Source organism: Staurois parvus, unplaced genomic scaffold, assembly GCF_062004578.1.
Source record: "Staurois parvus isolate SC_StPar_1 unplaced genomic scaffold, SC_StPar_1.0 ptg000401l, whole genome shotgun sequence".
NCBI classification, from domain to species: Eukaryota; Metazoa; Chordata; class Amphibia; order Anura; family Ranidae; genus Staurois; species Staurois parvus.
Window position 1 is genome coordinate 2440302 of NW_028318197.1, and position 21419 is coordinate 2461720.

Genomic DNA, 21419 nt, shown 5'->3' on the forward strand with positions numbered 1-21419 from the left:
GTGTGTTTAATTTTTTGACATAGGGTGCAGGCAGATTACGGGCCTCACATAGCTGCTGCCAGGCCCCTAATCTGCCATGGGCCCCTATATACCGCCTCCTCATGCTGCTGCCAAGTCTAGAGTCTCTCATGGGTCCCTGTACGGCCTCCCATTGCTGCTGTCTCCATCGCCACACTCTGCTGCCATGTGCCACTTTCAGGTCTCTTCACACTGCTGGTGTGTTAAATTTTTTGACATAGGGTGCAGGCAGATTACGGGCCTCACATAGCTGCTGCCAGGCCCCTAATCTGCCATGGGCCCCTATATACCGCCTCCTCATGCTGCTGCCAAGTCTAGAGTCTCTCATGGGTCCCTGTACGGCCTCCCATTGCTGCTGTCTCCATCGCCACACTCTGCTGCCATGTGCCACTTTCAGGTCTCTTCACACTGCTGGTGTGTTAAATTTTTTGACATAGGGTGCAGGCAGATTATGGGCCTCACATAGCTGCTGCCAGGCCCCTAATCTGCCATGGGCCCCTATATACCGCCTCCTCATGCTGCTGCCAAGTCCAGAGTCTGTCATGGTCCCTGTACGGCCTCCCATTGCTGCTGTCTCCATCGCCACACTCTGCTGCCATGTGCCACTTTCAGGTCTCTTCACACTGCTGGTGTGTTTAATTTTTTGACATAGGGTGCAGGCAGATTACGGGCCTCACATAGCTGCTGCCAGGCCCCTAATCTGCCATGGGCCCCTATATACCGCCTCCTCATGCTGCTGCCAAGTCCAGAGTCTGTCATGGTCCCTGTACGGCCTCCCATTGCTGCTGTCTCCATCGCCACACTCTGCTGCCATGTGCCACTTTCAGGTCTCTTCACACTGCTGGTGTGTTAAATTTTTTGACATAGGGTGCAGGCAGATTACGGGCCTCACATAGCTGCTGCCAGGCCCCTAATCTGCCATGGGCCCCTATATACCGCCTCCTCATGCTGCTGCCAAGTCCAGAGTCTGTCATGGTCCCTGTACGGCCTCCCATTGCTGCTGTCTCCATCGCCACAGTCTGCTGCCATGTGCCACTTTCAGGTCTCTTCACACTGCTGGTGTGTTAAATTTTTTGACATAGGGTGCAGGCAGATTACGGGCCTCACATAGCTGCTGCCAGGCCCCTAATCTGCCATGGGCCCCTATATACCGCCTCCTCATGCTGCTGCCAAGTCCAGAGTCTGTCATGGTCCCTGTACGGCCTCCCATTGCTGCTGTCTCCATCGCCACAGTCTGCTGCCATGTGCCACTTTCAGGTCTCTTCACACTGCTGGTGTGTTAAATTTTTTGACATAGGGTGCAGGCAGATTACGGGCCTCACATAGCTGCTGCCAGGCCCCTAATCTGCCATGGGCCCCTATATACCGCCTCCTCATGCTGCTGCCAAGTTCAGAGTCTGTCATGGGTCCCTGTACGGCCTCCCATTGCTGCTGTCTCCATCGCCACACTCTGCTGCCATGTGCCACTTTCAGGTCTCCTCACACTGCTGGTGTGTTGAATGTTTTGACATAGGGTGCTGGCAGATTACGGGCCTCCTATAGCTGCTGCCAGGCCCCTAATCTGCCATAAGCCCCTATATACCGCCTCCTCATGCTGCTGCCAAGTCCAGAGTCTGTCATGGGTCCCTGTACGGCCTCCCATTGCTGCTGTCTCCATCGCCACACTCTGCCATGTGCCACTTTCAGGTCTCCTCACACACTGCTGGTGTGTTGAATTTTTTGACATAGGGTGCTGGCAGATTACGGGCCTCCTATAGCTGCTGCCAGGCCCCTAATCTGCCGTAGGCCCCTATATACCGCCTCCTCATGCTGCTGCCAGGTCCAGAGTCTCTCATGGGTCCCTGTACGGCCTCCCATTGCTGCTGTCTCCATCGCCACACTCTGCCATGTGCCACTTTCAGGTCTCCTCACACTGCTGGTGTGTTCCATTTTTTGTCATAGGGTGCTGGCAGATTATGGGCCTCCCATAACTGCTGCCAGGCCCCTAATCTGCCATGGGCCCCTATACCGACTCCTCATGCTGTGACGTTGCAACAACGTGGAATTCAACCCTACATATGTTAGACCGCCTTTACGAACAGCAAAAGGCCATCACAGATTTCCTGATGTTAAAAGCAGATAAAGGTACTCCCTGTGTAACTTAGATGTCAGCCATTGGCAGCTCATGCGTGACACCTGCGCTTGCTCAGGCCCTTTGAGGAGGCCACGCTATTCGTGAGTCGGCAGGACTATGGGATGAACGACGTCATTCCTCTGTTGCACGTCCTGGAACAAATGCTGTTAACAATGGCTGGTCAGGGTGCGGTAGACGTGGCGCACAGATCTCAACGCCACATGGCCCCTGTGGGGGCAGGACTGGAAGAAGAGGAGGAGGTAGAGGAGGACATTGGTGCTCAGGAATTATTGAGTGAAATGGGTGGTTTTTCCACTCAGCGGACAGGAGTGGAGGAGCAGGAGCATCTGGTAGAGGAGGAGGAAGAGGAGACAGAGGACCTAGACGCACCGTGGCAGTATGCTGTGGAGATGGAGGCAGGGAGTCCCTCGCATTCCTTGGCACAAATGGCCCATAGCATGCTCGGTTGCTTGCGTAGCGACAGCCGAATAATAACCATCAGACAGAGGGATGACTTTTGGCTGTCCACCTTGTTGGACCCTCGCTACCGTTCAAAAATGGTGGCCTTTTTCACACCTGCTGAGAGGGAGGCCAAAATAACGTACTATAAAAAACACCTATGTAGTCAGCTGGTCTCTGCCTGTCTGCGCCAACGTCCATCCTCAGACACTGTGGGCCCTGTGCGCTCGTGTTCCGCTGCCATGGCAGCAGGGGAGGGGTGGGGTGGTAGGAGCAGTGGCAGCTCCACCAGCAGCGGCTGCCTCAGTCTGCAGTCGATGATGAGTAGCTTTCTTCACCAGCGCAGTGAGGAAACTACTAACCAGCCGCAGCAGCAGCAGCAGCATCAGGTGGACCTGGAGCAGGACCTCAAACAACAGGCTTAGGCCTACTTGGACAGCACCCTGCCAACCGAGGTAGACAATCCCCTTGACTACTGGGCAACGAAACTTGACCTTTGGCCCCAACTAGCTGAATTTGCCCTTGAAAGGCTGTCATGCCCGGCCAGTAGCGTGGCATCGGAGCGCGTGTTTAGTGCGGCAGGAGGTATTGCAACTCCGCGGAGGACACGACTGTCCACCCAAAGTGTGGAGAGACTCACGTTTGTGAAAATGAATCAGGCGTGGATTAGTCTGGATTTCAAACCACCAGTTCCTGACACAACTGACTAAATCCGCCATGAATCATGCCCCAAACATGTGCCACTTTCAGGTCTCCTCACACTGCTGGTGTGTTCCATTTTTTGTCATAGGGTGCTGGCAGATTACGGGCCTCCCATAGCTGCTGCCAGGCCCCTAATCTGCCATGGGCCCCTATACCGCCTCCTCATGCTGCTGCCAAGTCCAGAGTCTCTCATGGGTCCCTGTACGGCCTCCCATTGCTGCTGCCTCCATCGCCACACTCTGCCATGTGCCACTTTCAGGTCTCCTCACACTGCTGGTGTGTTCCATTTTTTGTCATAGGGTGCTGGCAGATTACGGGCCTCCCATAGCTGCTGCCAGGCCCCTAATCTGCCATGGGCCCCTATACCGCCTCCTCATGCTGCTGCCAGGTCCAGAGTCTCTCATGGGTCCCTGTACGGCCTCCCATTGCTGCTGTCTCCATCGCCACACTCTGCTGCCATGTGCCACTTTCAGGTCTCCTCACACTGCTGGTGGGTTCCATTTTTTGTCATAGGGTGCTGGCAGATTACGGGCCTCCCATAGCTGCTGCCAGGCCCGTAATCTGCCATGGGCCCCCGTACCGACTCCTCATGCTGCTGCCAGGCCCGTAATCTGTCATGGGCCCCTGTTGTCGCTTGTTGGCATATTCCGCTCGTTCAGATGCTCCTTCTCCTGCTACTCATCTTCACGGATTCCGTCAGCAGTCTTTCTTGGAATCCGTTTCCAAGAGACAACAGTTTGCGAGCACGCACCCGACGGTGCAGAAGCTGAACGTCCTCCTGTCCAAGTTGCTGCTGCCAGGCTCGTAATCTGTCATGCGCCCCTGTACCGCCTCCTCATGCTGCTGCCAGGTCCAGAGTGTGTCATGGGCCCCCGTACCGACTCCTCATGCTGCTGCCAGGCCCGTAATCTGTCATGGGCCCCTGTACCGCCTCCCCATGCTGCTGCCAGGTCCAGAGTGTGTCATGGGTCCCTGTACGGCCTCCCATTGCTGCTGCCAGGCCCGTAATCTGCCATGGGCCCCTGTACCGACTCCTCATGCTGCTGCCAGGCCCGTAATCTGTCATGGGCCCCTGTACCGCCTCCTCATGCTGCTGCCAGGTCCAGAGTGTGTCATGGGTCCCTGTACGGCCTCCCATTGCTGCTGTCTCTATCGCCACACTCTGCCATGTGCCACTTTCAGGTCTCCTCACACTGCTGGTGGTTTCCATTTTTGTCATAGGGTGCTGTATGGCCTCCCATTGCTGCTGCCTCCACCGCCACACTGTGGCTCCACACTCTGGTTTTGGCCCCGTGACTGCCCAAATGAGTGAAGTGTGCGGTGATTCTAAGATCGACGGCACTCATCTGCATGTCATACTGACTGACAGTATTATTTCTCTTCCCCAGCAGACTCCAAGGGCATTTAAATTAAAGGTACAGTGTTCTGCACTAATATTAAGTCTCTCTGAAGCCTAGAAACACCCTTTTTTAAGTTAAATTCACAGCGAATTTATTCGACTCGAATCGAATATTGTCCACGAATTCGCCGAATCAGTCGAATCGAATTTTTCATTTCTTCGCTCATCTCTACTGACAGCCACAGGTTCCGGCTGTTAGAATACAAAGCCAACAGCAGGATATGCATCCATTCACGCTGTTAGAATGGATGGGGGAATTGACAGATTTCTCTTGCACATGGACATAATTTACTTATGTTGTTGTCAGAAAGATCCTGAGTAAATAGTTCTATAAAGACCTTGAGTAAAGGTGTGTAAACATGTATATGCGCAGATACATACAGAGAACACAACCTAGTCTCTGGTGATCGTATGTGCAATGACTTTAAAACTTACAAGCATGCAGCCCATTTATTGCGTGTCTCTTTTGCAATAAAATACAACTACCTACCTGCTTGCAGTCTTCTGTGACATGTGAACTGAGCTGCGCGTGTGCAGCTCAGTTTAAATCACTGACACAGTCTCTGTGTGCCAGGACAATGGACCCATGCGCATGCACAGGAGGTACATAATACAAAGCTGGTCAATGAAGATGCTTGAAGATTGACACCCAGAAGGGGCCAGGGAGAAAATCAGCAAGAAACCCCTTGGACTGTTAGAGAGGAAGTAAGTATTACTTACTGAGTTTAGTTTCGATTTAAAAGGTCACTACTGCACAAAAGCTGCAAATGTTGCATGGGATTTCTAGCACTATATCCTATGCTTAAAGCTACATTCACCTTTTTTTCTTTCTAAATTCCAGTTTCCCTATGCACCAATATACCATTAGTGGTACTGTAGCTCTTTTGCAGAAAAGAAAATCTTTCCCTATAGTCTAAGGCAGGACTCACATCTGCCTTTAGTTTCTTCTATAGAAAACTCTTTCTGATATCCATCCCATAGAATAAGAAAATTGTAAGTAGAGTGAGGATATACTTCAACAGCTGACTTCATTAAAACACACCCTGCACCTGCCCTCCACCTCCAGTAGATTGCCTCCACCCACCTACTGTATGTAGTTACATCATTATCCAATGTAGTCAATGTCATTGAGCACAGTTCTCCCTCAATACACACACAGTGTCTTCCTCTGCTGATTGATCATTTTCTACCTTCTTCTTGCATAGATCATTCATTTGGCAGAGTGTGCAGGAGCTGACTGATCACATAACAGTCTATGTGGAGCAAGATATTGACCATACTCATCATACACTATACAATCTGATTGTACAATCTTCCTTAGTCTAGGTTGCTCTGTTTACACCTGGATATAAATCAATAGACAAGCATCAGGCCCCATCTACAAAACTCGATTGCTTTTTACAAATTGAGCACTGGCTGACTACGATGCTTGCCAATAATGACCTGACATCTCAGTTATCGTCATTTGAGCACATTAGCCACTGTAAACCTCTTTCCCCCCAGACTTATTTCTCTCAAAGTCCTAATAGCTCCACTTACATTTCCAAGTGAAAAAGAAACCTCAAAAGATAAGGAGGATTCATTACAAATCTGGTTTATGATATACTGACAGTTGAATCAGCCTTTAAAACCATCAAGGAGGTACATGGTCCCGTCTCATTTGGAAGATCTCTACCCATTGTTTCCTGGTACCTGTTTCCAAGGCTGCTCTGTTCTAGCGTACATTCTCTACAAATGGTAGAGGTACCCTATGCTCTCTAGGTTTTTGACAAAAGTTCTTAAATGTTTACATTCATTAGTAACTTGTCTCTCTCCTAAAGATCTGTGGAATGTCCTGTTAAACCTGAAGCCACCGGGCTTCACAAGGTCTCAATTTAAAATAGCAACATACAGTATGTACTACTTGCTTCGAAAAACAAACAATAGCGAGAGCTTGGAACAACAGTTTATATCTGGCACCATGTATTAGTCTGCTTTTGCTGCCTCTCAAAGTAGATGTGAAAGCATACCCCTGTGTCCCAGAACATGGGGTGCAAGCTTGTCCTTATACCAATCCAGGGGGCTAGTAAATGTAAAGTAGAAAGGATCACTGCTGCTCCCGGCCAGCCCAGGTGAATAAATGATAAAGAGCGGCCTCAGCCTACATGTCTCCACCAAATCACACACCCTCCTATGCCTGCTGCTAGCTATGCACTGCAATAGGCACTGAGGTCCAAGGTCACTGAGGTCAAATTGGACAGGCCCTTATGTAGCAATTGTGCATAAAAAGATGGATGCGGTCACCCATCTTGCTAAGGATCCTTCATCTTGTATCATTTCTACTCCCAAACCAGCCTCCCTCCAATTTCCCTCCTCCATCAGGAATGTGGTCTGGATGATGCCAGAGATCACAGGCTCAGTGGGAGAGCTTAATGGTTATAAACCCCACTAGCTGGTGCCCGGGTGTCTGTTAGCTTCTCAATCTGAGATATCGTAAAGCCATAAACCAAGTCCTTCACTGAGCTTCAAAGACATTCCAGATAAGCCGTAAAACAGACATCACATTCAAAATCCACTTTCCCCTATGATTTTATATCTGGAGATATGGAAGACTTACAAGGAAACCAGGCATACATTCAGATCGGTCACTTTAATACAAGTCGGCTGATATATTACACCCATAGCTGAAATCTACAGGAGAGCATAAAATAATATCTCCTTAACCGTCCCAAGCAGGTATGTCATATTTAATATCTAGACGTTCAGCAGATGCTTCTGCATATTAATCTACTAGTGGCAAGGCTGCTACATACACCTAGGGTAAATTATGGATCATGATATAAACTGGGAGGGATTTTGGTTCTAGCTTGGGACTCCACCTGCAACACCCTCCCCAAATGAGGCGATTGGTTCTCTGCTTCAAGGAGACACCCTGCTGAGTTCCTAGAAAGGCTGTGATGCTTGGAGCAGAGAGTTAAGTTAAGCTGAGTTGAGTTGAAGTTGAAGAACCCTCCCTTTTAACATCAGAACCAACTTTGGGAGAAAAGGCCCTTTTGCTCAGGAAACGTGATCTGCTTAACCCAGGACTTTTGGCAAGTACTTCACCTCTCTAAATGTCTTTCTGTTATCTCTTTGCTATGTTATTGCTCTCTGTATATTTATATATATATATTGGCTGCATCTGTAAATATGTTTATTGCACCCTTTTGACCTTTTAGTAATAAATCTTACTTTCTGAACGTGTTGAACTGTTTCTAAAGCTCTTTAATGCAAACTAAGAATCCCTGCCTCTGAAGAGCACTACTGTGTGTTTTAAACGTCTGCATACATCTGTCTGCGGTGACATTGTGTATACAAATGATTATTCAAACATCATAGTGTATTGCTAATATTGCCAAGTTTCCTCTTTCTCTGTACAAAAAGGAGGTGGTGGCAGTGCGAAGGGTTAATTGCGTAATTAACCTGACCCAGTAACAATCGCTCCCAGGCTGCAGGTACACAGATTGTAGTCCATTAGCTGGAAAATCTTTGTGCAGAGTGCAGCTGGGCGTGGCATTGTTACGCACGTGACAGTGCTGTTTTAGATTGGCTAGTCCTTTGGTCACGAGTTTGGTGAGAAGGGCTGGGGTCTGTCGCCATGATCATCACACCTTACACTACAGAGTTAATGGTAGATCTACAGGAGATTGCACAATCAGATTGTACAATATGTACAGTATGGCCACCTTAATGGAAGAAGTAGGAAAGTAGGTGGAAATATAAAAGAGGTGGAATAGGAAGGTGTAGTCCAGAGAGGTAAAACATACCCTATTCTGTGATGCAGTAAGGCAGTGCATGATGAAATATGATGTTTTCTGGATGGTCACATAGTGCTATAGGAAAACTGAGCTCAGAATGCATTTTTTTGACATTTTGAACAGAGAGGTACAGACTAAGGGCTTCCATGGACTAGGTAAATGAGAGATAAGCACATCTGGCTTGGATGTCTAGGGCAGAAAAGACATTGGAAAAGGTTTCTGTGTATCATGTAAAGTGAAATTTTGCCTGAAAAGATGAACTTTGCCTTTACAGCTGGGGCATCTCATTTGCACAGGCCTTTGTTGCACATCTGCAGTGCATTTAAAAGAAAAGTATGGGAATTAAAAAAACAAACATACATTCTCATCTAGGTGGATGCAACATTAGTCTGATGCAGCATCTGTCCCCTCTGCCTTCAAGACTGAGAACCAAGTGACCAAAGATCGTTGATCGCTCAGGTCTCAGCCTTTAGTGAACAGTGAGCAGTTATTGTCAGTCACTGGCTCTCTGTTCTGCCCCTCCAGCATTCGCTGGAATGTTAGGCTGTTGAGGGGGTGGAAGTGGTTGGCTCAGGCTCTCAGCGGCTGAGCCAGCTTTAAAGTCAAGATCTCTCCAAAGCCTGGCAGGGCAGTCTTAATGCACCCCTGAGCGCTGCCCAAGAGCCCCAGGTGCATGGGGTCCCATGATAATCTTGCTTTACATCATACTTGCCAACTGTCCTGTATTTGCCAGGACAGTCATGCTTTTTACCAAACTGTCCCAGGATGGCCTGGGCAGTATTCAAAAACCTATACTGTGCCCTCCTGATCTCAGTATTGTGTCCTCCTGCACTATGCCCTTCTGCTACCCCCTTCCCCATACTATGCCCTTTGTGCTGATTAGTCTTTGATTCACAACATGTTTTCTTATTGTTTAAAATTAATTTTATTGAAAGTACTAATAAATATATGTTTAATTCTATCAACTATTTACACTTTAATTCTTGAAAGTAGGTGCGTAATTGGGGCAGGTTGGTAGGGGCCACAGTGCATTACTATGCCCAGGGGTCCATGATGTTATTAAGATGGCCCTGGAGCCTGGACTGCCTCAGTGAAGTCATCCAACAGCAGGCTTTAGCCTGCTGTCGGCTGAATACAGATGACAGGAGTGCAGAACTACGTACATTGCTGTAACCCACAGTAGAAGTAGGGCCAAAAGAGCCTTGACCCTACTTCTTCTTTAAAAAGAGCTTGTAATTTTCTCATGTATGGCATTTTTGCCTGACAAACTGCACATGCTTCCCTTCAATTTCCTTTCCAAACAATCAATTTGGCCAGCTGGCAAACGCTATGTAAGCTCCACAACCCGGAACTTACACTGGCCTGAGGACTCTCTGACAACCATTGTGCCTGAGTGACCATTCACCAAGCACTAGAGCATGGGAGGAAGAGGAGTGGGTCACATGCTACTCTATACCAAGAAGAATTAGGTATTTCCCTGACAAAGCATACGTTTGTTATAATAGCATCATTTTAAATAAGATAACACACTTGGGTAAAAAGTAGCATAGCAGCATTAAAGCGATTCTAAAGGTCAATTTTTTTTTCTTTGGAAAATAACAAACATTTCTACACTTACCTACTGTGTGCAGTGGTTTTGCACAGAACAGCCTGGATCCTGCTCTTCCCCCGCAGGCTCTCCTGGCCCCTCCCTCCTGTCGGGTGCCCCCATAGCCAGCTGCCAATCAGCCAATGAGGACAGAAAAGGGGCAGGACCAAGTCAAGGTTCCATGTGTGAATTGACACATGGAGCAACGGGTGCCCCCAAAGCCAGCTGCTTGCTGTGGGGGCACCCATTGCTCCGTGTGTCAATTCACACATGGAACCTTGGCTTGGTCCTGCCCCTTTTCTGTCCTGATTGGCTGTGATTATTTGCAGTTTGCTGTCTCAGCCAATGAGGAGGCAGAGACCTGGGACAACTGATGCTGTTGTGAACATTGCTGGATCTCGATGGAGCTCAGGTAAGTATTAGAGGGCTGGGGGGCACTGCTGCATTCAGAAGATTTGTTTTACCTTCATATATAGAATGCATGAGGGTAAAAAACCTTCAGCCTTTACAACCACTTTAACTGAACTCCAGAACTCTCAGCACTGAAGTATCAGGCAGCAGAAAATCAAAAGCAAAAGGTAGGTAAAAACAGATGTGTGAGTGCTCACATCTCACCACTTGTATTTCCCACACATTTTCCGGGGATTTAGGAGCATTTTCAGGCTTGAGTTTTTTTTGGTTGTAACCAATAGGATGTTAGTCACTAGGAGGAGAGGCAATAAATCATGCCAAAAAAAAGTGTTATGTGCCTTTTCAGACACTCCCATTAAAGTCTATTGGAGCCAAAAACTCATGACTCTGCCCCAAATAAGCTCATGTACTATTTCAACTTTGCGTGACAAGCTTCAAGGAACCTGATGCACATTTGTGAATGGCACCTTTGAATATAATGGGAATTTTGATGTTGAGTTTTAAAGCACTTTGGGGAAATATGTTTTAAATCATTTAGGTGTGAAAGGGATGTAGGCAGAGAGAAGAGGGGCAGTCTTTCACAAATCTGGCTTCACTCTCTGCTGAGAAGAGAGGCGACCAGTTGTTATGTCTTCCTGCAGTCTCCTTTTGCAAGCAGAGCCAGTAAAAGGGAGGGGTAGGAAATAACTCAACTGGGCAGCACTCAGTTCAAGTATGACACAATCCTAGATAATGACAAACTGTAAAAAGGCTTAAAGGGTAAAGTGGTTGTAAACCCCAGACATGAAATATGAACAAAGCATATCCCTCTATAGCAGGGGTCAACAACCAGTAGATCTCGGCCAGGTGACTGGTAGATCGTGGCCCATCCCGCTGACCCACCATCCCAGAGCATCAAACAGAGTTCAATACAGAGGAAATACTTGTAAAGTTGGAGCTGTAGTAAGGAGCAAGAACTGCATAAGCCAGGGGTCTCCAAACTATGGCCCTCCAGCTGTTGAAGTACTACAAGTCCCATCATGCCACTGCCTCTTGGAGTCTTGCCTATGGTTGAGTCTTGCAAGGCCTCATGGGACTTGCAGTTCCTCAACACCTGGAGGGTCATAGTTTGGAGACCCATGGCATAAGCAGATGTCTCCTCTGTAGTGCTGGCTCCTGTCCCATGAGGAGTGATACCAACTGCACTCCATCTCTCATCCCGGCTAGCGGTCTCCAGAGTGGTGCCAGCAGCAGGAAAGAAGAGATCTTCAGGTCAGTGTGAAGCAATACACTGGGCATAATTATATAGTGCTGCTCTCACACTGATGTGCTACGGTTTACCCACACGGCGGCTTTCCTGTGGGTTTGCTGCACTTAGCCATAGACTTCTATTATATCCTGGGGGTTTGGTGCACCTTCTGAAAGCACACCAAACTTCTGAATACTGGAGTTTTGGTGTGCTTTCAGAGAGTGCACCACACCTGCAGGATATAATCCTGCAGTATCAAAAGGTTTGCCATAAGACATTGTCCTGTGTACATCGGGAGTTGTGCAACTGGTGCTATTCTAACCAAGTGTGTTACCACGCCTGCTATTTCATCATGGACAGCAAGTTAGAACAAAGAGCAAACATGAAGTTCAGTGTGAAACTGGGCAAATCTGTCACAGAGACGTTTGACATGAGAGACGTTTGACATGGTTTGGCAAGTTTAGAGCGATGCTACAATGAGTCATTCGAGGTGTTTTGAGTGGCATGTGCAGTTCAAGAGCGGAAGAGCATCACTGGAAGAGGGCGACAAATCAGGAGGACCTTCAACGAGCTCAACCCTCCGAAAGTGCCCTCTTCCTGAAGATGAATATCCAGCTCAAAGGTTGCCGTTTTGACAACATTGCTGAGAACCAGCGATTTGCCCAGTGATCCATGTTTGTTTGACAGGTGGTGAAGAGGCGATATGTTGTCTCCTCACCACCTGATTTAAACTCACGATTGCCGTTCAGTGCACACGATTGCGACATGGTAGTACGGCAATTAGAGGTTTAAATCAGGTGTCAGTAGGCGACACTGTGCCCAGTGAACTTTGACTTCTTCTATGTTGTTCCGGTAGATTTCCTCTTTAAGGTTGCCTACCCCTAATCTATAGTGTGTACTTGTCTCAATTAAGAGCACTAAGTATCACTTCCCTCTGCTGCTTTGTTCCTCTGCTATCATCATGAATCACTTCTGACAAGTTTTCCTGACACCAAGAGAAAAATGGTGACAGGGGAGGGGCCTCCAGTAGATTGACAGCCTCAGCTCTGTTCCTGTGTAAAGGGTGTGTGTCTCCCCTTCAATCACCTCTCAGAGCTCTCCTCATTGAGCTCTGCAAAGTGTAACTTCAGCTCCCCAACCCCTTTTTTCTGAACTCTCAAGAAGCTTAATAAGTTCAGCACTTTGAACAGATGTAGAGAGAGAAGACTGCAGATAAACAGGTACAACTTATGTAGGAGGATTTGTTTCATCTCTGTGTATCACCTGAGGCCAGTCACTTCACTTGGTATAGGTAAGGTTTTACAACCACTTTAAATTCCCATTTATGGAAAAAAATAATAAATGCACATATTTTTGCAGAAAAAAATGTGTTTAATATTTTTTCCAGCAGGAACCTGGAAAGCATTGTGCAAGTGATCAGTAGATCATGGGTGCACCGTGGGCTTCTGCAGATGTCTTCCAGCTTTCAGCTCCTACAGAAGTATGGACTTTCTGTTTGTAAGGCAGAGGACATGTCAGTGGACTAATAAAGCACTCATCAGCACCCCCATAGCCCTGTGAAAGTACAAGTGGTGATAGATGGTACTTATAGGTTGTTCATTCACAGGAAACTGAATGAATGACATGGCTGTATGGTAGAGCACTACATAGCTGTGCTCTTGTCAAAAAGTGACAGTGGGTGCGGAGAGAAGAACCCTGGCTTTCTGTCACAGGGAGGGGGGATCATGGGGAGAGATAGATAGACAGACAGACCGATAATTGAAGTAGTTAAGTGCTCCTTACTCCAAAATCAAATATACAATACAATGTAAAAATGTAAACCTTCACAGCAATGCAAAAAAATATAAACACCTAAATCAAAGATAAATAGTGCATGTTATAAACTACAAAGCATGTAACAACATTTCATTTATGATTTATTGCATTATATATTTTTTTTTATTTTGGAGTAAGGAGCACTTCATTATTCACAAAAAGAACATTGGGGAACTGGAGAAAGTACAGAGAAGGGCAACCAAACTGATACGAGGCATAGAGGAGATCAGCTATGAGGAAACATTAGAGGAACTGAATTTATTCTCTGTTGAGAAGAGGAGATTAAGGGGGGATAAGATCAACATGTATAAATACATCAGTGGTTCATATAGTGAACTCTGTGTAGAGCTATTCACCCTGAGGTCATCACAGAGGACAAGGGGGCACTCTTTACGTCTGGAGGAAAACAAATGTAATCTCCAAACATGGAAAGGTTTCTTCACAGTAAGAGCTGTGAAAATGTGGAATAGACTCCCTCAAGAGTTGGTTCTGGCCAGCTCAGTGGATTGCTTTAAAAAAGTCCTGGATTCTTTCTTAGATACACAGAATATAACTGGATACTAACATTTATAGGTAAAGTTGATCCAGGGAATATCCAATTGCCTCTCGGGGGATCAGGAAGGAAATTTTTCCCCTGCAGGAGCAAACTGGATTGTGCTTTGCGGGTTTTTTTTGCCTTCCTCTGGATCAACTGTGGGTATAGGATTATGACTTTTTTTTTTTTTTAATGGTATAACTGCATGGACGTTTGTCTTTTTTCAACCAAACTAACTATGTAACTATATCAGTTAGTATATTTGTTTTGGTGTGGCGATTGGTATTAATTAATGATAACAGCTCCCTGTAGTTTTTTCACTTGTTTTCTGGTATTGAATTATACTATTGATAGAAGTAATAGTAGCACAGGGATTATTCTATATATATTTTAGATGGATAGATAGATAGTATATTTTATTGAAACTCAATGTATAAGGCTTTAGTCACAAAACTGTAGTGACACTAAAAGATATCCTTATTTTTCAAAAATATCCCATGCATATCCACTACTTTATGGCCCTTTAATTTATATTTCATGAAATTGGTTCTTCACCTCCATGAGCTCCCAAACCTCTCCTTTTCCCTTCTCAATTCCATTTGTTTGAAACAGGTTCTGCATGCTAATTGTGGTCATGTGCACTGCTCTATGCACACTATGGCCTCTTGCACACTGTATGTTTTTACAGCTTCTCCAAGGGGTGTCTGGCATTTTTTTTTCCTGCCCCTAAACTCTGCATGTTAGCCTATGGAGTTGACTTACTAAAATTAGAGAGTGCAGAATCTGGTGCAGCTGTGCATGGTAGCCAATCAGCTTATAACTTCAGCTTGTTCAGTTAAGCTTTGACAATAAAACCTGAAAGCTGATTGGTTTCTATGCAGAGCTAATAGACAAATCACTACCAATACCCAAATACTCAATACTCAATCCCCTTAAAGCATAATCTCCACCTCCACCCTTAGAGATGCAAACAATATTATAGTAAATATGCCAAATAAATAATCAATCAATGATAAATATAAAATCCCCCTACCCTAAATCAAAAACATAATTACATTTTTTTTTTGGACTTTAATTGGAATTTATTATGTTTTTGATTTAGGGTAGGGGGATTTTATATTTATCATTGATTGATTATTTATTTGGCATATTTACTATAATATTCTATGCAGAGCTGCACCAGATTTTGCACTCTACAGCTTTAGTAAATCCCCCTATGTGTCCATGCACACATACACTTTTAGAGGTGTTTAGTGGCAGCAGAGTTTAAAGGCAGGAAAAAAGGAAACTCTCTGCCAGTGCATCCTGGAGCAGTAGGGTTTTGGCAGAAAAGACACTTGACACGTGTAAACGTATGTTAGCGCTAGGCGCGTTTAGGACTTGAGCGTCAATTTATTTCAGTGGCCAGAATAAATTATTTATTTTGGCTAATTAAATGAATTAACACCCAAATGCTTGAAGCAGGTACACATGGCTAAATGTGTTATGCGCTTTTACAAGTGTCAGACTTTTTTTGGACAAAACGCTGTTGCCAGGAGGGGGATTCTAGGAGAGTTAAAACGTCCATTCTGCATGAAGCCTACAAATCTCAGAAGTCAAGAGATTATCCCAGAGAGGGTGGCAACACTCCTGATTACAGTGCAACCAGGGAGAACAAACGCAGCTACCCTCTAGCAGGAAGTCGGATCACAGCAGCAAAAAGAAAAAAGAAATTTGGAAATCTGGAGAAGTTTAGGAGCAATAGGAGGTATGTTTTTGAGTGAAGAATGCGTACTTGAATAGAATACGTTTAATGTCACTTTAACATCAGGATAAGGATCCTTAGTTTTCGCAATGTGACTGTAATTTTAGCCCCAAACTGAAAATAAGTGTCATTCTTAAACAGTAGGATCATGTTTTAGAGCCTATTCACACTTGTGCAACATGTCATGCAACCTTGGGGTCCAAAGTCACATCACAAGTCGTACCCCATGGTTCCCAATAAGTACCATTCATATCTGTGAAACTTCCAGTTGCAGCAACTTAAAAGTAGTACTTTGTTACAACTTTCATGTGACTTGAGGGTCATAGACTTCAATGTAAACCCTCCAAAGTCACCTGAAAGTCGCACCTGAATGATATATGTGCGACTTGTGTGCGGCCTTTGTGTAACTTTGTACAGCACAAACAGCCATCCTTGGTCAAAGCCAAATTCACAGTCACCCAAAGTCGCATCAAGCTGCACTGTAAAGTTGCATTAAAAATCGCACAAATGGAGCCTTAGTTTCCTGAACGTAGCCTAAAATCTGTGTAAGAAAACCTTGCACCTGAATAATATATGTGCGGCTTGTGTGTAACTTTGTACAGCACAAACAATCATCCTTGGTCAAAGTCAAAGTCGCACTCATCCAAAGTTGCATCATATTGCACTGTAAAATCGCATTGAAAATCACACAAATGGAGCCTTAGTTTCCTGAACTAAACCTAAAAACTGTGTGATAAAAACAAGTTGTACTTTGGACAGCATAAATGAGGCACAATATAGATAACAGACAAATCCAGGTAAAGGTAGTACAGGGAGTAGTACAGATGTCTACAAACACACTAGTTGTCATCACAACATATAATCAGCTAAATATTCCAGAAACCCTCTAGGATTGCCTTTTATGTGAAATGGCAAAGTTTATTTTAGGGGTCATTCACAGCAGAAGCCCTGTTATACCGTGGACGCAGGTCTGCATTGTAAGACAGGCCATAGATGGTGCGAATGTCTTTCCTGCAACCACAGATAGATAGTGTTGACAGGGGAATCCCTCCCGCAGAGCCATTGTGCTCTCCCAGCAGGGGAAGCTGTCCCCGCAAGTAGAACGCAGTAATTACTGCTAGCCACTATAAAAACTGCTAGCGATAACTGCATGTAAAATCCGGCAGGCTGGATGTACCCATGCTGATTGATTGATCAACTTGGGTACATTCAGCCTGCCCATACCTGATTTGATTCTCAGTTCCGTTCAGCAGGAACCAGATGAGATTCAAACCCTCTATGGCTGGCTTTAGCTTAGGTTCACATGTATGCAGGTGCAGGACTGCGTGTAAATCACACGCTTTACCAAATCTGCAGCAAGTTAGCAGACGCGTGGAGACCTTCGCACACCAGATACCACAGTGTGTTTTCTCATGCTCGGAAATGCACTAGGCAGTTTCCCTACGGCTACGATTTTAGTAAAGGTGCACATTCAAATGAATGGACTGTTGTGCTGTACTGTACTGTTTTGTTCTGTACTGTGCTGTGTTGTACTGTGCTGTGCTGTACCGTGCTGTGCTGTACCGTGCTACTTTTTTCAGTGCACACCACTGCAGCACAGTAACGTGAACTGAACTCTTAGGACTCAAGGCAAATTGCCGTGTCTATGAATTGGTTCTGCACTGGCCAAGTCTGCCCAATGCATTTTGTGTAGAAAAGGCTGCATTACATTTAACACCATTTACTGGAGTTAAGCAGAACTTTAATTGTTCATTCTGAGCACCCCGGAAAGTGCAATGGTAAAATGAGACTATAAAGCAGGTTAAAATAAAACTTTACAGATAACTTGCGTACAAGGTACAAAAGTGCAACTTGACATTATATATTTGTTAGCTTAACACCAGCAATCGCCATTACTATAAATACGACTTGTATATGTAATAAATAATTGTTTTATTGCAAGAATAATACTTACCCACTCAAGTGTCATAAGAAGGTCTGGAAAAGTACTAAATGTTCTCAGTCCTGATGGCAATGGAGAGGTGTCCCCATACACAGGTGCTGCAGTGGTGGATGCCATTGTGTCTGCACTGTTAGCCTGTAAGTTGCAACTAAAGGAGATATAATGTTTCCTAAAAAGTGACCTGACCTGCACTGAAAGTGATAGAATAAAAACTACTCGCTTCTTTCTCCACCTTGAAGGGGTGGTAAGCCAGCCCTGCCACTCCCTTAGCAATTCAGTGCCCTGAGTAGACTGGGATTGTTGAAGAGAAACAATAGTCTGGATATACAAGAATTTCAAGATTCGTAATAACTACCTGACAGGTGTTCTGCCCAGCTGTACAAGGAATGTGGGCAGTAGGCTGATAAAACTGCACCTATATAGTATATTAAATGATACCATATAACTTGCATGTTTTGTAAGAATTTGTAAGAACGCAAGATCTTAAATACATTGCCATCATTTATAGCTATAACTACTGTATAACCTACACGCTATGCATTGTCAGTTACAAAAGCTGGGAAAAATGCTGATGAACAAATCAGCTGATGTCCAAAAGCAAACATTCAGCCTGGGTTCACACTTCTGCGGTGCGGCATATCGCATTTGATTCGCACAGGAACCGCACCGTACTCCTGTGCAAATTACATGCAAATTCTGTGCAGTGCAATTTGAGCCGTCGATTTTGTATGGTTCAAATCGCACCACATCCACACCAAAAAGGTGCAGGACCCCTTTTTTTGTCCACACTAGAATCGGGTCGCATTGGGTTCACACCCATGCGGATCGATTCTGAACATCGCACTGCATTTTGCAAACCAATTTCAGGGTGTGGAATTCGCACAGAAACTGGTGCGAATTCCGCACCGCATCAGTGTGAACACAGGCTCAGACCATTTGGCCCTTTTGTCTAACCAGGATGTGTAATGCTGAAGCGAATACACACCTTCCATTTTATGTAAGTGGATTTTCTAGGTGTATAAGGACCAGTGCTTGGACAAGGTCAAACTGTGCGCAGGGCAAATATGGGAAACCGTGCCCCCTGGCACCCCATGCCCCTTTGACTCCATCCATTGGATGGAGAAGGGGACAGGGCCAATTGAGGCAAGGGCCAAAATGTTTGCAAATAAATAGTAGCAATAAAAAAAAATCTCATTGAGTCAGTGGTGTCACGAAAATGAACTGTCCTTCAGTCAGTAGTGTCACTGGAAGGAAATGAGTCAGTGGTATCACTGGAAGGAAAAATGCCCCTAAAGTAATATTCCTACATCAGTTTTATCACTGGAAGAAACACCACTAAAAAGCTCCTCCCCCACCCTCAGTACAGAGCTTGTCACTCAACCCCAACCCCCCTTGCTCACTACAAAGCTCACCCCCCCCCCTTAGTGCAGAGCATCCCCTCCTCCTCCCTAGTGAACAGGGCTCCCCCCTCCTCCCTCTTCACTCAGTACACAGGGTTCCCCCCTACTTCATCTCCCCCCAGTACACATAGCTCCCCCCTCCTCCCTACTCTCTCTCCCCCAGTAAACAGAGATCCACCTCCTCCCTTTCCCCAAGTACAAAGAGCTCCCCCTCCTCCCTCTGCCCCAGTATACAGAGCTCCCCTCCTCACTCTCCCTCGAGCACACAGAGCCCCCTCCTCCCTCACCCCGAGTACAGAGCTCCCCCCTCCTCCTTCTCCCCTAATACACAGAACTCCTCCCTCTTCCCTCTCCCCCCGTACACAGAGCCCTCCATCCTCCCTTTCCTCCAGTACAGAGCTTTCCCCTCCTACCTCTCCCCCAGTACACAGAGACCCCTCCTCCCTCTCCCACAATACAAAGCTGCCCCTCCTCCCTCTCCTCCCAGTTACGCAGCTCCTCCCTATTCCCTCTCCCCCAGTATAGAGAGCTCTCTCCTCCTTCCCCCATACACAAAGACCCCCTTCCTTCCTTCCTGTTCCCCTAGTACACAGCTTTCTCCCTCCTCCCTCTCCTCCAGTACAGAGCTCTCCCTCCTCCTCTCCCTCTTCAGTACACAGTGCTCCTCCATCATACCTCTGCCCAGCACACAGAGCTCTCCCTACCTCCCTTCCCCCTCCTCTCTCTCAACCCAGTACACAGAGCTCCCCCCCCCCTTTCCTCCTCCCTCTCCCTTCCTCCAACTCTAGCTAGTTTACACACCCTATCCCATTCCACCAATATTCAGAACCCCCAACTTCCTCTCCCTAGTACTTAGAGCCCCACCTCCTCCCTCTACCCCAGTATACAATGCTCCCCCCTTCCTCCCAGTACATAGAGTTCCCCCTTCCTCCCTCTTCCCCCAGTACAGAGCTCCCACCTTCTCCCTCTCCACACCAGTACACAGAGCACCAGAGTACACAGGCTCCCCCTAGTACACAGAGCCCCCCCCAGTACTCAGATCTCCCGCCAACCCCCCTACCCCGCACAGCTAGTTTGCAGTCCTGCTGGGCACTGCACTGAGGAGGTGCTGTGACATAAACACAGGATCCATCATATGAAGCCATTTCTGTGTTTACAATGATAATGGCCAGGGGGAGACACTAGACTAGCATGGGAGGTAGTGCTAGCTGACAGGAGTGACACTGCAGCCACTCCTGTTAGTAAGAGACAGGGAGGAGGAAGCTCCCAGCACATTTTCTCCACATATAGATGTCACCCAGGACACATGCCCCTACTGCCAACCCTTTGTCCCTATGCTGATAAGGACCCCATTCTTGAAGTAGAGAGAGAATGTAAATTCCAATTTGTTTTAAGGCTCATGATCATGGTTGTAATTTATTTACTGATATCTATGCAGGATCTTGCTGGCAGCAAGGTCCTGCCTAAAAATGCATTTTTAGCTAGCTGCTTCTGTGGGCTTCTCCAAAGCACTCTCAAGTAAGTGGTGGGAGGGCTCTGTACTGTGTGGGGGTGCTCTGTACTGTTGGGAAGGAATCTCTGTACTATGTGGGGGTGCTCTGCACTGTTGGGAAGGAAGCTCTGTACTGTGTGGGGGTGCTCTGTACTGTTGGGAAGGAAGCTCTGTACTGTGTGGGGGTGCTCTGCACTGTTGGGAAGGAAGCTCTGTACTGTGTGGGGGTGCTCTGTACTGTTGGGAAGGAAGCTCTGTACTGTGTGGGGGGTGCTCTGCACTGTTGGGAAGGAAGCTCTGTGCTGTGTGGGGGTCCTCTGCACTGTTGGGAAGGAAGCTCTGTGCTGTGTGGGGGTCCTCTGCACTGTTGGGAAGGAAGCTCTGTGCTGCGTGGGGGTGCTCTGCACTGTTGGGAAGGAAGCTCTGTGCTGCGTGGGGGTGCTCTGCACTGTTGGGAAGGAAGCTCTGTGCTGCGTGGGGGTGCTCTGCACTGTTGAGAAGGAAACTCTGTGGTGCGTGAGGGTGCTCTGCACTGTTGGGAAGGAAGCTCTGTGCTGCGTGGGGGTGCTCTGTACTGTTGGGAAGGAAGCTCTGTACTGTGTGGCAGGAAAGCTCTGTCTTGTTTGCTGGGAAGGCCAGTACTGTATGTGGGGGCTCCCTATCATGTGGCAGAGCTTTGTTCTGAATGGGGGGGCTCCGTACTATGTGGATGGTTCTGTACAGTGTGGGGGATCTGTACTACTGGGGGCTCTGTACTGTGTGTGTGTGAGTGTGGCATTGTGAGTACTGAGGAAGGG

At 46.7% G+C, this 21419-nt stretch overlaps 1 protein-coding gene across 1 annotated transcript in view; it reads right to left on the minus strand.

The window, feature by feature from the left end:
- LOC149455271 (myelin and lymphocyte protein-like) overlaps positions 1 to 17932 on the minus strand; it is a 60777-nt gene extending 42845 nt beyond the window's left edge. Inside the window, exon 1 of the mRNA XM_089686503.1 lies at positions 17743 to 17932. Within this exon, the coding sequence (XP_089542629.1) occupies positions 17743 to 17847 (105 nt within the window). The 5' untranslated portion in view covers positions 17848 to 17932. The remainder of the gene's footprint in view (positions 1 to 17742) is intronic.
- Between the last annotated feature and the right edge of the window lie 3487 nt (positions 17933 to 21419).